The sequence below is a fragment of the Rattus norvegicus genome, chromosome 15 (genome assembly GCF_021556685.1).
Source record: "Rattus norvegicus strain SHRSP/BbbUtx chromosome 15, alternate assembly SHRSP_T2T, whole genome shotgun sequence".
Lineage (NCBI taxonomy): Eukaryota > Metazoa > Chordata > Mammalia > Rodentia > Muridae > Rattus > Rattus norvegicus.
Window position 1 is genome coordinate 38,018,255 of NC_141548.1, and position 14,373 is coordinate 38,032,627.

At 42.0% G+C, this 14,373-nt stretch overlaps 1 protein-coding gene across 4 annotated transcripts in view; it reads left to right on the forward strand.

Annotated features, from left to right (window-relative positions):
• The window catches only part of Mtmr6 (myotubularin related protein 6), a 38,150-nt gene that overhangs the window by 410 nt on the left and 23,367 nt on the right, over positions 1-14,373 (forward strand). For all 4 annotated transcript variants that reach the window (XR_015638030.1, NR_172203.1, NM_001394711.1 and 1 more), the window contains 1 exon segment: positions 12,922-13,038. Coding sequence is in view for 2 of the 4 variants with exons in the window: in NM_001394711.1 (NP_001381640.1) it covers positions 12,922-13,038 (117 nt within the window). In the remaining 2 variants the exon portion in view is untranslated.

Here is a 14,373-nt window from a genome sequence, read left to right on the forward strand (position 1 = left end):
AGCACTGTGCTATGTGAACTAGTCTTGCTCTGGTTTAAGTACCCCACCAACTCTTTTCAGAGTGCAAATATGAGCGCATCCGAGGCCACTCTCTTTTCTAGTTCTCCAGCCACTTAGAGCTAGTACTTCTGTGCTTCCAACTTTAGGCATTGTCCTAAGTGTAGGGAGCCAACCTGACCGTGGTTATGCAGAAGGGGAAAGGCTGTGTCATATTGTAAAAGGTCCATGGAACTTTCCCAGAACTGAGCTTGCTTGTCAAGTCCATGCTTAATTTTTCTATGTGAAAAGAATTCAGAGAATGGCCAAACTTCAGCCTCAGACAAGACCAAAACAGAAGTGGAGATCAAAAGGCTTGAATAACCTTTTAAGATGGGAAAAACAACTCTGAGCCTTGCCAGAGCCTCAACTGTTACTTACTGCCCGTTCTAAAGGTCTTAAAGTTACAGGCCATTTGGGAACAAACTGAATTTTTTTCTTCATTGTTCTTTAAAACACTTCACATCTCCTGATGTTATGGATAGCATAACATGAATTTTTGCTAGACTTTATTTTGGAGTTTGCCTGTACTATTCGTAGTAAATGTGAAGGGTCTCCTTTTCCAAGATTTTGGTTTTGTTCGAGATAGGGTTTCTCTGTGTAGCCCTGGCTGTCCTGGAACTTGCTCTGTAGACTACAGAGATCTATCTGACTCCGCCAGCGCTGGGATTAAAGGTGTGTACCACCACTACCTGGCAGATTTTTTTTTTCTTTAAAGAGAAGGAAAATAAAATAATTGGGGAGTTTTTAAGCTGCTGACATTTAAAATCTGGAAATGGGAGGATGATTTGATATTCAGCAGCAGCAGGTGCTAAGAGGAAAGAGAATGAGAGGGGGCTTGGAGCCCTTCTTGTCCTGTCACAGGGCCCTAACAGCTGTCAGCTCAGAAACTAACTGCCTTCTACTCTGAACCTCATTGCTTACTTGCTGCTGCTGATCTCTCTCTCTCTCTCTCTCTCTCTCTCTCTCTCTCTCTCTCTCTCTCTCTCACACACACACACACACACACACACACACACACACATCAGTGAAAGCAAATGGAATCTAATAAGCTAAGCACCCCCTATTCCTTAGTGAATGGTGAGAGTGAGCAGTGGTGGGAAAATCCGGATGATTCCCTTCATTAGTTAAAAGATTATCTCCTTCGATTTGTGAGGGAATGAACTGATCTTTGAGGGTGTATATCTGTCGCTCTTAGGATCTTGAAGGTTGTTCTTGATTAAGCCTTACTTTTCCTGGTGGGGCCCATGCTGCTGTTAGGTAAGGCTGCTTTTTGCTTGTTTTTTTTAGGTAAGACTTCTTTATGTTTTTCTAAAGGTTAAGAGATTCCAGTTGATTTTCTACTGAAGCTGCTTCTTAAGGGAGCTCTTTGTTACTTGTGTCACTGTCATAGAGTCATTTCTCTGGAATAGTCTTAAGTGGTTGTGCATAGACTGTAGTGGATCAGAGGTTTGCTAAGTATATACACACTTGACTGACATTGGGCATCCCACAGCAAGAGCAAATGAACCTCACAATGTATTTTGATAATTGTTATATAGACTGTACCATTTCCTTAAATTATGGTGTGGAAAAAGAGCATAGTCTTATAAAATTGCTTTGAACAGGCCAAGTTTTTGTTGTGTTTTTTTTTTATGCATACTCTTCGTCTAGACGTTTAAATTGCTGCAAAAAATTGTTTTAAACTCTGTGTAGTTTAGTTGGTATGTCAGAATTGCTTGTAGGGCTGTCAGAATGGCTCAGTGTGGGTAAAGGACCTGATGCCAAGCCTGACAACCAGGACTGGTTCTCCAGAACCCACGTGGTGGAAGGAGAGAACCAGCTTCTGAAAGAGTCTCCCTTACCTCCGCACAGGTTTCTTGGCCCATACATGCCCACCCCACCCTCAAGGAAAAGTAATAAACATTTTTAATTGGCTCTGATAATATGTGACTGTTCAGTGATTTTTTTTTAATGTTGTTTAACAGCTGTTTTTGAAAAGTAATGATTACCATCTGTTAGGCAATTCTGTCAGTGGACACACTTATGTAATATTGTCATAATTTCACAATGTTCATATTTCACATATATGTTAGTTCATTAGCTCTTATCACCGTCAGGTTTACTTTTAATTACCAACTTGCCGCAGGTAGAATCGCTTGGGAAGGGAGTCCCAGGAGGGACTGCGCAGATCACATTGGCCGTGAGGGATTTTTTCTTTTTGTCTTAATTGGCATGGGGTGGGAGGTCTGTCCTAATGTGGGCAGCAGCATTTTCGTGGTCTGGATCCTGAATGTACAAAAGAACCGAAAGCAAGGGGACAGCATTTGTGCACGTCTTTTGTCTCTGCTCTTGACCGTTGATGTGGCCAGCTTGCTCAAGCTGCTGCTGTGACTTCTCCACCATGGTGGTTGTGATTTTAGCCAAATAAACCCTTGCTTTATGTCAGAGTATGTTATCACAGCAACAGACATGGAACCTGGACCATCATTGATTTAATGGACCCTGCCAGTGGTTTTAGAATTTCCATTTATAGATGAGGAAGAAATTAGTAAGATTGACTGACCATGTGTGGCAGTTAGAATTCAAACTAATGTCTAAGTTCCAAAGGCTAGTTATGCTTGTCCTAGCATGAACAGTCATAATAAAATTGTTAAATTGGTATTCATGTAGAAGACAATAGCTAAAAGGGCTTTCCTTGTCTAGATTTATCATAAGTAATAGTTTTATATTCTTGTTTTTGTATTGTTTAGAGTTATCATTGTTTTGTCTTCTACTATTAGAGGTTAAATAACTTTCTAGCTCCAAAATTTAGTTGTTGCTGTGTCATTCTATTTTTATATCACATTTGACTTGAAATAGGGTCTCTCACTGACCCAGATGCTCAGCCTTTCAGGCAGGGTAGCTCACTCTTTAGATGGCTTGTCTTTGCTCTCCCAGTGTTGGGGCCACAGGCACAGGCACACATGACTACGGCTGGCTCTTTACATGGATGCTGGGGATTCATAGGTCCTTGTGTTGTTCTTTTTCACTGAACTATCTCCCCAGCCTTGAGACCTTAAGGTGTTTGTTTTTAAATTATTATTACTTTTCATTAGATACATTAATTTTTACGTGTGGGTGTTTTGCCTGCATATATGTTCGTGCACCGTGTTTGTGTGTTGTGCCCAAGGAGACCAGAAGAGAATAAGATTCCTTGGAACTGCAGTTACTGATGGTTGTGAGATGTTGTTTGGGTGCTGAGCACTGACCCTGGGTCCTATAAAAGCAGCAAATACTTCTAACTAGTGAACTGTCTCTCTACCCCCAGTTTTGTCTTTAAAGATTTTCATATGTATGAGTGATTGCATGCCTGTTGCCCACAAAGGTTAGAAGAAGGCATTCTATTCCTTGGAACTATAGTTACGGATGAATGCTGGCCACCATGGAGATGCTAGGAACAAAACCTAGGTTCTCTGAAGGGGCAACAAGTGCTCTTAGAACCAAACCCGTTCTTTAGCCCCTGAAATCTTAGATTTTGAGGCATACCTGAACACTTGCCCCAAAAAGGATGGCATTTTGGCTGTTGTTAGTACCATCCCAGGCTACAGGTGAGAAACCTGTGGTTTGTCAAGATTAACTTGTCCTGTCTCTGTTAGCTGACTAGGAATTAATTATTGGCTTACAGGTTGCCTCTAGGAGCTGGGTTCTGAGCTCCAGGTCTCTCAGATACAAACCTTTTAACCTCTTAACAGAATAGTTATGTAGGGAAGAGGTTAGAGTGTGAAGGTGGGGCATGGAAATGAAGAGATGGATGAGAGAAACTAGGTGGTAAGGTTTTGTGTAGTCACCAGCTAATCATGAGGGTGCTGAGCTAGAGGAAAAATCTGAGGAAGAGAAGCACATATGGATGTCTAGGTAATCATTGAAGGTCTTTGTTGGGGAGAGCTTATATAAGAGAATACTTTGAGGCCCTGCAGATAGGTGCATGCAGAAGTGAGGTGGGAGAGGGTGAATTAAAATGGAGGCTAAGAGTCAGAGGGGCAAAGAGCATTCTTCCAGCCCTAATTTCCTCTCCGTGCCCACCGTGCCCTCTCTGCCTTCTGCTTGGGCCAGGCACTGTTGTACATACTAGGAAAGCAGGTAAATGACAGTGAGACACAAGAGCTGCTTTGAAAAATGTATTTTGCAGTCAAGAGAAACAGCAATAGAGTTGATGGATAGGGTCTACTCTGTGTTAGATGGAGAACATGCTGAGAGAGCAAATAAAGCAAGCAGGGACCCTGGAGACTACCTGGGGCCAGTGGGTGTGTGTGCATGGTACACAACAGAAAGCTGTGCGTTAAATGTGGAACTGTGGAGGGGAAGGGGGTTCCCAGCAGAGGGAAAATTGCCCTTTCAGGCCTAGCAGCTAAAAACTCACAAGAAAGCTGGAGCAGGGAGGGTAAAGACATTCCCACAGAATATTAAAATCAAAAGACAGGCAACTTACTGCAGACCACTGTAAAATCTTTTTAAAGAGTGTGCATTTGTGCAGGCAAGACAAACACACACACACACACACACACACACACACACACACACACACACACACGTGGGGAGGGAGGGAGGAAGAGAGGGAACAAGGAGGGAGGCAGAGAGAGAGGGAGGGATCAGGGAGGGAGGGAAGGAAGAACACTAAAATGGTTATAGGAGGTGGATCTTCTACACATGGGTCCTGGGGTTGGCGGCAGGACTGCTGGGAGTGCCTTTACCCATGGACTGCTTAGCTGCCTTCGTAAATCTTTGCTTTCACTGTGATAGGAAGCTGCGTGCTCACCATTGCAGAAAAACAAAGTGAAATAGAACTTAAAAGTTCCCACTGGATTTATGATCCGATAATACTCTTTTTCCTTTTTTTTTTTTTTTTTTTTTTAGTTCTTTTTTTCGGAGCTGGGGACCGAACCCAGGGCCTTGCGCTTCCTAGGCAAGAGCTCTACCACTGAGCTAAATCCCCAACCCCCTTCTCTTTTTCCTTCTTAAGAAGTCCATAATTGCTTCACTAATAATTTATGCTGCCAGAGATCCTCCAAGCCGAGGGCACAGAACCCAAGAGCCAATGCTCTCACTTACTGTCTGCCTCGCGCATACCAGGGTAAAGTCCTCTTCCTTTCCACAGCTAGTTCTTTTCAGAGATGTCTGTAGAAGGATCTGAAAGTCTCAGGAGATATATGGTCCCCAGTAGCTGACTGTGTGCTTTCTGCACAGGAGCCACAGCCCACAGCATAAGGGCTCTTCTTGATCACAGAAGTTTGGTCAAAGAGAAGGAAAAACAGGTGTCTAAACTTCCTATGCTCTAATTGTCTGAGTATGGTGGCCTATGTTTTTCATATCCAATGTCTTAATCAGTTAAGTTTGAGTTTCTCCTGTAAGCCCTTAAGGTCCCTGTAGTTGGCAACAGTTAGTTAAGTAGCATGGACTAGCACTCACTCCCATCACAGAGTGTCCGCACCTCCCAGTTTGTTTCTCCTTGCCCCATTGGTTTTCATTTTTTTTTTTTTGCCATTTGTTTTTTCCTCATTTACCTTTTGCTTTCTAAGGATCCTGAGGCTGTTTTGATGGTGCCTCAAATAGTGACCTAAAATAGTTGTGGTTACTTTCAAAACAGGTACCTTAAAATATCCCCAGCAAGAGAAAGAAATTAGGGAAATGACACCCTTCACAATAGTCCCAAATAATATAAAATAACTCAGTGTGACTTTATCCAAGCAAGTGAAAGATCTGCGTGGCAAGAACTTCAAGTCTCTGAAAACGAAATTGAAGATCTCAGAAGATGGAAAGATCTCCCATGCTCATGGATTGGCAGGATTAAAATAGTAAAAATGGCCATTTTGCCAAAAGCAATCTACAGATTCAATGCAATCAAAATTCCAACTCAATTCTTTATAGAATTAGATATAGCAATTTGTAAGTTCATTTGGAATAACAAAAAAAACCCAGGATAGCGAAAACTATACTCAACAGTAAAAGAACTTCTGGGGGAAACACCATCCCTGACCTCAAGCAGTATTACAGAGCAATAGTCATAAAAACTGTATGGTATTGGTACAGAGACAGGCAGATAGATCACTAGAACAGAACTGAAGACCCAGAAATGAACCCACACACCTATGGTCACTTTGACAAAGGAGCTAAAACCATCCAATGGGGGGAAAAATAGCATTTTTAACAAATGGTGCTGGTTCAACTGGAGGTCAGCATGTAGAATGCAAATTGATCCATTCTTATCACCCTGTACAAAGCTTAAGTCCAAGTGGATCAAGGACCTCCACATCAAACCAGATACACTCAAACTAATAGAAGAAAAAGTGGGGAAGCATCTCGAACACATGGGTACTGGAGAAAATTTCCTGAACAAAACACCAATGGCTTATGCTCTAAGATCAAGAATCAAAAATGGGATCTCATAAAACTGCAAAGCTTCTGTAAGGCAAAGGACACTGTGGTTAGGACAAAACATCAACCAACAGATTGGGAAAAGATCTTTCCCAATCCTACAACTGATAGAGTGCTTATATCCAAAATATACAAAGAACTCAAGAAGTTAGACCGCAGGGAGACAAATAACCCTATTAAAAAACGGGGTACAGAGCTAAACAAAGAATTCACAGCTGAGGAATATCGAATGGCTGAGAAACACCTAAAGAAATGTTCAACATCTTTAGTCATCAGGGAAATGCAAATCAAACAACCCTGAGACTTCACCTCACACCAGTGAGAATGGCTAAGATCAAAAACTCAGGTGACAGCAGATGCTGATGAGGATGTGGAGAAAGAGGAACACTCCTCCATTGTTGATGGGATTGCAGACTGGTACAACCATTCTGAAAGTCAGTCTGGAGGTTCTTCTACCTGAGGACCCAGCTAAAGCTCTCCTGGGCATATATCCAAATGATATTCTAACATACAACAAAGACACATGCTCCACTATGTTCACAGAATCCTTACTTATAATAGCCAGAAGCTGGAAAGAACCCAGGTTCCCTTCAACAGAGGAATGGATTCAGAAAATGTGGTACATCTACACAATGGAGTACTACTCAGCTATCAAAAACAATGATTTCATGAAATTCATAGACAAATGGAATGAACCTAGAAAATATCATCCTGAGTGAGGTAACCCAATTACAGAAAAACACACATGGTATGCACTCATTGATAAGTGGATATTAGCCCAAAAGCTCAAATTACCCAAGATGCAATCCACAGACCACATGAAGCTCAAGAAGGATGACCAAAATGCAGATGCTTCTACTCCTTCTTAAAAGGGGGAACAAAAATATCCATAGGAGGGGATATGGAGGCAAAGTTTAGAGCAGAGACTGAAGGAACAGCCATTCAGAGCCTGCCCACTTGGGTCCCATATATACAACCACCAAAACTAAATAAGATTGTTTAAGCTAAGAAGTGCATGCTGACAGGAACTGGATATAGATCTCTCTTGAGAGAGACAACCAGAGCATGTCAAATACAGAGGCAAATGCTAACTGCAAACCAGTGAACTGAGAACGGGATGAGAGAAAGGATTGAAAGAGCTGAAGGGGCTTGCAACCCCATAAGAACAACAATACCAACCAACCAGAGCTTCCAGGGACTAAACCACTACCCAAAGACTGACCCAGAGCTCCTTAGCAGAGAATAGCCTTGTTGGGCTTCAGGGAAGGGGACCCCCAGTGCAGGGGAATGTCGGGGTAGGTGATAAGAGGGGTAGATGGGGGGAACACCCTTTTGAGGTAGGGGGAGGGGATAGGGGGCTTATGGATAGGAAACCAGGAGAGGGAATAACATTTGAAATGTAAATAAAGAAATATATCCAATAAAAAAACAAACAAAGAAAACCCCAAACCAAAAACTATCCCCAGCCAAAGCCAGGGTACCCCTGATAGGTGGAAGGGGGGAATGGGAAGGAGCTGCTGGGCTCTAGTCTGGCTTTTAATTTGTATTCCAATGATTGTAGCGAAGAAAAGTTTTTGAAGGAGGATTTGCAGTAAAGGGTAGAATGATGAGTGTGTTCTCGCAAACTACTCATTCTCCAGAACTTTAAGGAGAAAGTAAATGTCCCGGTTCATCTCAGGTTAATTAACGGTCAGATGCTGAGACACTGTGGAAGCTGCTAGTTAGCTGTAATGGTTTTCAGTGTTGCGTTTCCTTGGTTTGATATAACCCGGCTCTTACTAAAGTAGTGATTAGCTCTCCATCAACAGTACTTGAGACGCTTTTCTGACTCATTCTGTCCTGTGTGTGCCCAGTCTGACAAGTCAACAATAATGAATAATCAGTGTCCTCCATTTCTGAGTCTTTTTTTCTCTTCACACCAGTTCTGTTATTAGACAAAATGGCCTTTCTGCCCTGCTTCCTTCAGGCTCCATTATCTCTCCCGGCCACACCTACACGGTTTTCTTGCTTTGTGATGGTTACACTTCCCCGGCCCTGCATTTTCTCTGTTGATGCTGTGGTGCTGGTGTCAGTACTGTCATGGACTACTGCACTCAAAAGCCTGTGTTTGTTCCTTCCTCAGATGAGACGCTGGTGTGTCTCCTCCACCAAGAATTCTGTTTCCTCTGTATCACGCTCAGTGAAGAGAGTGCTTTAATTCTTGCCCTCAACACTGTGTATTAGAGAAAGTTTATTTTACAGCTTCTAGTACATTAAGTACTACATTTTCTTTTTTTAAACAAATTATTTTGTTGATACTGTGTATTTATATACATGTTCAAGAATTTGGAGTGAGTGTGCATGTCTATGTGTTTTTTTTTATTTTTATTAAAGGGCCAACATTATAATGAAATCATTTAAAAAGTGGGAGAATTAGACATGCCGAGCCTTAGGTGTTTAGGGTAATAGTCTAAAGGTATACAGGGAAGCTAGCTGTGTGGGTTGAGGGGGAGAATTCAAACTGGGAATTAGACGGAAAGTTGGGTAAGAATGAGCAGAACTTTTTAAATACCGTGTTGGTCTCCATTTGTCCATTACAAGGCAGAGTTGAGGTGAGGCTGGGGACTGGCACCTTTGCAGTTTGGGAGGTTTTTCCAATGAACAGCTGGACCTCTGATCTTGAACAGAGCCAACCAATTTAAAGGTCTAACTTTGAGGGCAGGAGATACACAGATTCTTACATCATTCTCAACTGAAATCATCACCTGGATGTACACCCATAAGGATCCTATAGCTCTCCACAGTGCTTGGAGACAACACTTGTATTCTGGAGTACTCTAAAACAGAATTTTTGTCTGATTGAGTAATGATGTAGGGACAGAGAATTAGACTTACCAGTAAGAATTGTATTTCCAAAGTAAATAGGTGGATAGATGGTGGATAGATGGATAGAAGGTGGACAGACAAACAGTAGAGCAAGCTCAACAATCTGTTCCCTAGTAATTTTTTACTTCCTTTTAATTTATGGCTCATACATGGATTCCTGAATGAATATTTCCTGGTTAGCTACTGAAGAAGGGAAAGGCAGCAGGGAAAGAAACAGAATAATGAGATAAAGAAGAATCCTAGTTTATAAGTCCTTTTAATGATTTTGCAAGGGACCACTGGTATACTGTGGACTCCTTCCATTTGCTTTTCCCTTATGAGAAGCAAGTTCTCCATGGCAGTTCATCTGGAGTGAGTAAACCTCCATTGTACCAAACACTGCTTTAGCCACCTGGAGGGATTCAGGAAGAAAAAAGAGACAGTGCTTGTCCTGAAATATGCACTAGGTTTTAGCGGGAGAATCCGACACTTGAACAGGCCTTCGTCTTAGCACAGTGAGTACTGATATTGGTGGAGGGAGCAGAGCGTGAAGTAGCTGAGTAGGTCAAGAAGTCAGTAGGATGATTTCCAGTGCTGGCGACTAGATGTAGATGGTGTGACATAAGTCACATATGAAATGCAAAAATGAGAGGAAGGAGGGACATGAGCGAGTCATAACTCTTAAGGTGTCCAAGTGCAGAACATAATACCTGGCTAAGTGGTCAGTTGGGAACCAGGCCGCACAAGATTGGAACTGCTGTCCTGGTTCTATGGAGTGTCCAGTTGTATGTTGGTAGTAAGTCCACTGGGGTTGTGAAAATGAAAATTAATAATGTCTGTCAAGCATTTATCATAATACTATGCCAGGAAATATTCTTACACGTATAGCAGACAGTAAGAACTCACAGAGTTCAGTCAGATTTGGGAGTCATTAGCAAACAGGCTCAAATAAGATTCATATAGAGAATGGAGCTTTAGCTGCCCAAGGTGAGGCCTGCCAGTCAGGCCTCAATCCCAGGTCACAAGAGGCTGCAGCAAGAGGCTGAAGATGTCCAAGGCCGCCTGCACAAACTGCCTCCCTGACACCCCTCCCCAAAGGGGAGTGGGCCCTTGAGCAAAAGCAGTCGTAAATAGCAGGCGAATCTTCATCTGGGTGTGAAAGATGCCCTCCTGTCTTTTTTCTTTTTTCTGAGACTGGCTCTCGATGTGACTTGTTAGATGTCAGGCCCACTGTCAGACCTGAGCTGTATCCACACTAAATTTATTATATTAACCATGCAAATAAATCTTATATTACATTTTTAAAGTTACATTTAAGTTTTAACTCATTTAAACAGTGATGTTACAAGCACGATTCTCCCGATGGTAGTAAATAATAGGGAGTGAAGAAGGGTGAGAAGCTGATCTTATGAGGTGGCTATTGATTACTTTGGGAATAATCATTTCATAATGGTAGTATTTTGTTCTTTAGCTATTAAGAGAAAAAATATATCAGGAACATATAGAATTAATTGGGAAGGCCAGGTGTGGTGGTATGTGCTTTTAATCCTAGCACTAGGGAGGAAGAGTCAGGAAGATCCGTGAGTTCAAGTCTAGCCTGGTCTACAGATCAAATTCTAGGACAGTTAGGGCTACACAGAGAAATCCTGTCTAGAAAAAACAAAAAAGAAGAGGAGGGTGAGAAGGAGGAAGAGGAAGAGGATTAATGATATAATAGTAAGCTCTCTGATTTGAAGATCTATACAATTCAAAGAACTGCCCACAACCTCCTGTGATGCAGCTGTACATTAAAAACTACATTAATAGCATTTGTTTATGAATGACATAAGATGAATTTAAATTTTAAAGCTATAGTCTCCTGACTAGTCCTGATCTCATTCTGCACTACTGCGACAGCTCCCCTCGCCCTCTCTCTCTCTCTCTGTCTTTCTCTGTCTCTCTCTGTCTCTCCCTCCCTCCGTGTGTGTGCGTGTGCGTGTGTGTGTGTGTTGGTATTTATACACATTAATACTGTTATAATTATGTGATCTTACTATGCTAGGCGCTATAGGAGACCGATGCAACTTAGGATAGTTTGTGCCAGGAAACTTGGCAAAGAAAGCGACAAAGTGACATAAGTAACAGATTAACTTTCTAAGTTAGATTTACCTTAGAAGGTTGGGCATCAGTGAGTCCAGGAGAAGGCTTGCCACTGGGCTGAGCAGAGGACAGCCTTGTAGAAGAGCCAGAGCCAGAGCTAGCTGCATAGCTGTTGTGTTTGGTACCGTAGTGAGGGAAATATAGACTGTAAGCCAGAGCTTGTAAACAGTGGTTTCCGAGGTTAATTTTCTCAGTAGTGTACTTCTAGAACTTTATGTGATTACTTGATTTCCCACTGGGATAGTGTTGTCTAACAGAATTTATCACATCTCTGCACATTTCAGTTAGGGAGCCTGCAACAGAGCAAAGTGTAAATACCAGCAAAGTCCAGCTTGGTGAACCATGCATTTTATAGGGGTTACAGGAGTATGGGTGAGGGGTTACTTACAAAATCACACATGACTCCAAAACAGCCCACCCCAGGGCTCATTACATTGCACAGAAGCTGGGAACCTGGAACACTGCGCAGCCCGCAGGCAGAGCACAGCTTGGAGAGTGACCCATCTAAGTGAGTTCGTTGCTCTAAACCTTTTCGAGATAGTTGGGCTGCTTCCTGTTTCCTACTTCCAGGTAGTGTGAGGCTGGTCTCAGAATCTTTGCAGTTTGCAAATGATCCCCCACAGCTTTATTTTCTCCTTTGGGAGGGAGCTGCTTAGAGAACCTGGTCAGTTTCAGGGGCTTCTGCAACTGTTTCCAGTTGTTTCCCTTCCTGATTAAGGAGCTTTCCTTAAGCATGGGACCTGCTACCCAACAGGTGCTATAGGTGCCGTGCTCTCCAGAAAGGGGGCTCTTAGGTGTGGAAAGAACTCGCTCACTCACACTGCAAGTCTTGCTCTTTGTACATCAGTGTTGGTGTTTCTTAAAAACTTCCCTAGGTTGCATTAGCATCTAAATATCTGTCCTGCATATGTTTCTTCAAGAGACATAAGACATTTTACCCAGAATATTAAGCAACTTATTGTGTTTTTGGACAAAAAGAAAAAAGAGGGGAAATATAATAATAGTGCATGTCGTTCCTGGGATTGGAAAAAAGTATTTATACTACTGGCCTGGTTAGCCTTAATTGTCCTCTCAGCTCAGTTTGGGGTTATCTGAAAGGAGAAACCTCAACTGAGGAAGTGCCTGGATTAGATTGGTCTGTGGGTCTGCCTGTGAGGGTTGTCTTGGTTGTTAACTGTGGGTCTGCCTGTGAGGGTTGTCTTGGTTGTTAACTGATAGTGACTGATACCCTGTACACTGGGACAGACGGTACTGGGCAAGCCTCTAAGCATGAGCCTGTGATCAAGCAAGGGGTCCACAGAGCGAGCTAGCAAGCTCTGTTTCTCCATGGTTTCTGCTTCAGGTTTCTTCCCTGACTTCCCTCAGTGATGGGCTGTGACCTGGAAGGGTAAGCCAGATAAACCTGTTCCTCCCCTAAGATGCTTTTGGTCAGAATGTTTTATCACAGCAACAGAAATAAAAGGTACCCTACTTTTGATATAAAAAAATAACATTTCTTTTCTTTCCTAGGTTGAACAAGTAAAGTTACTTGACCGGTTTAGTACCAACAACAAGTCACTGACAGGAACACTGTATCTTACGGCCACACACCTATTATTTATTGATGCTCATCAAAAAGAAACCTGGGTAAGGTGGACTGTCTACCTTTGCAACAATAGTAGGCTGGTTTTTAATTATCAGGTTTTTGTCTTTGTTTTTGCTTTGGACAGTGTCGTTCTATATATCCCAGACTGGTCTTGAACTTCCTATATATTCTGGAGAGCTAGGATATAGGCATGTATAATTACTTAGAGATCAATTAACTTTTTTTCTGTTTTCAAATGACTCCTCCCTTCTATGAATAATTTATAGCACTTGTAATATGAAATTATGTAGAATACCAGACTCTTTTAACCTCTGTAGAAACTTAGGAAATGCCTCTTTGTTCCTTAAGTGTCTTAAAAGTCAAGGTAATGTCTGTTCATATTAGCAATCATACGGATTACATAGTATATTCCACAGCATTTTAGTGCCAAATTACAGTAGGGATTGTTCTGTAACTTTAAACATTGTACAATACTTATGCAAATATTTTGTCTAGCTGTCCAAATACTGCATTGCAGGCGTACTTCTAAGTACATTTGTATGTGTGCGTGCAAATAGCATGCAGTGGAGGCCTCAGTAACACGTTAGGTTTGAGCTGCATAGGTCCACTCATATGCTGAGTTCTTTTCTTGTTTTTAAGATATTGTTTTTATGTATATGGATGCGTTTCCATGTAGGAGTATGTGCATATTTGAATTCCAGTGCCCTTGAAATGTGGAAGAGAGCATCGGATCTCTGAGACTAGAGTTACGGGTGGCTGTGTGCAGGGAGCTGGGCTCAGGTCCTCTGCAGGGCCAGCACACACTTTTACCTGCAAGCCACCGTATCTGCAGCTCTTCTGTCCTTTTCTAGGTTTTAGATTACAATTTGAAAAATTAATCATGTAGCATAGGAGTAGTACATACTTAAGAAAAAGTTAAATATGTCCTGGATACATTAAATATATGGTCATTTTTGTCATTTATTATTACAAAATCAATTATTACACAAATGTATCAAAATCTACACATGCAGACACAAGGCACCAATGGTACCATCGGGAGTTAGCGTACCGCATACTAGGCTACAGAGTAGTTTTGTAGCCACTTCTGGTACTATTGCAGCAAGATCGCCTGCTGCACAAATCTGCTTAAAGGCTGTGGGCTGCTGATCATCGAATCGTGAGCAGATCCCGATTGCTTCTCCAGGAAATTGCATGGTGTAATAAAAAGTGACATTCCGGGGACCTCTCATATTTTCACTGTTATCTAATGTATAGCATAAAGTGTATTAATGGGTTATACTGGAAATACTTGTAGTCCATAGATTATTAGCAGTGAAGGGGGTGGGGACTAAGTTAAGCTTGGGTTTTGTTTTTCTGGAATGAAGGTATCGACA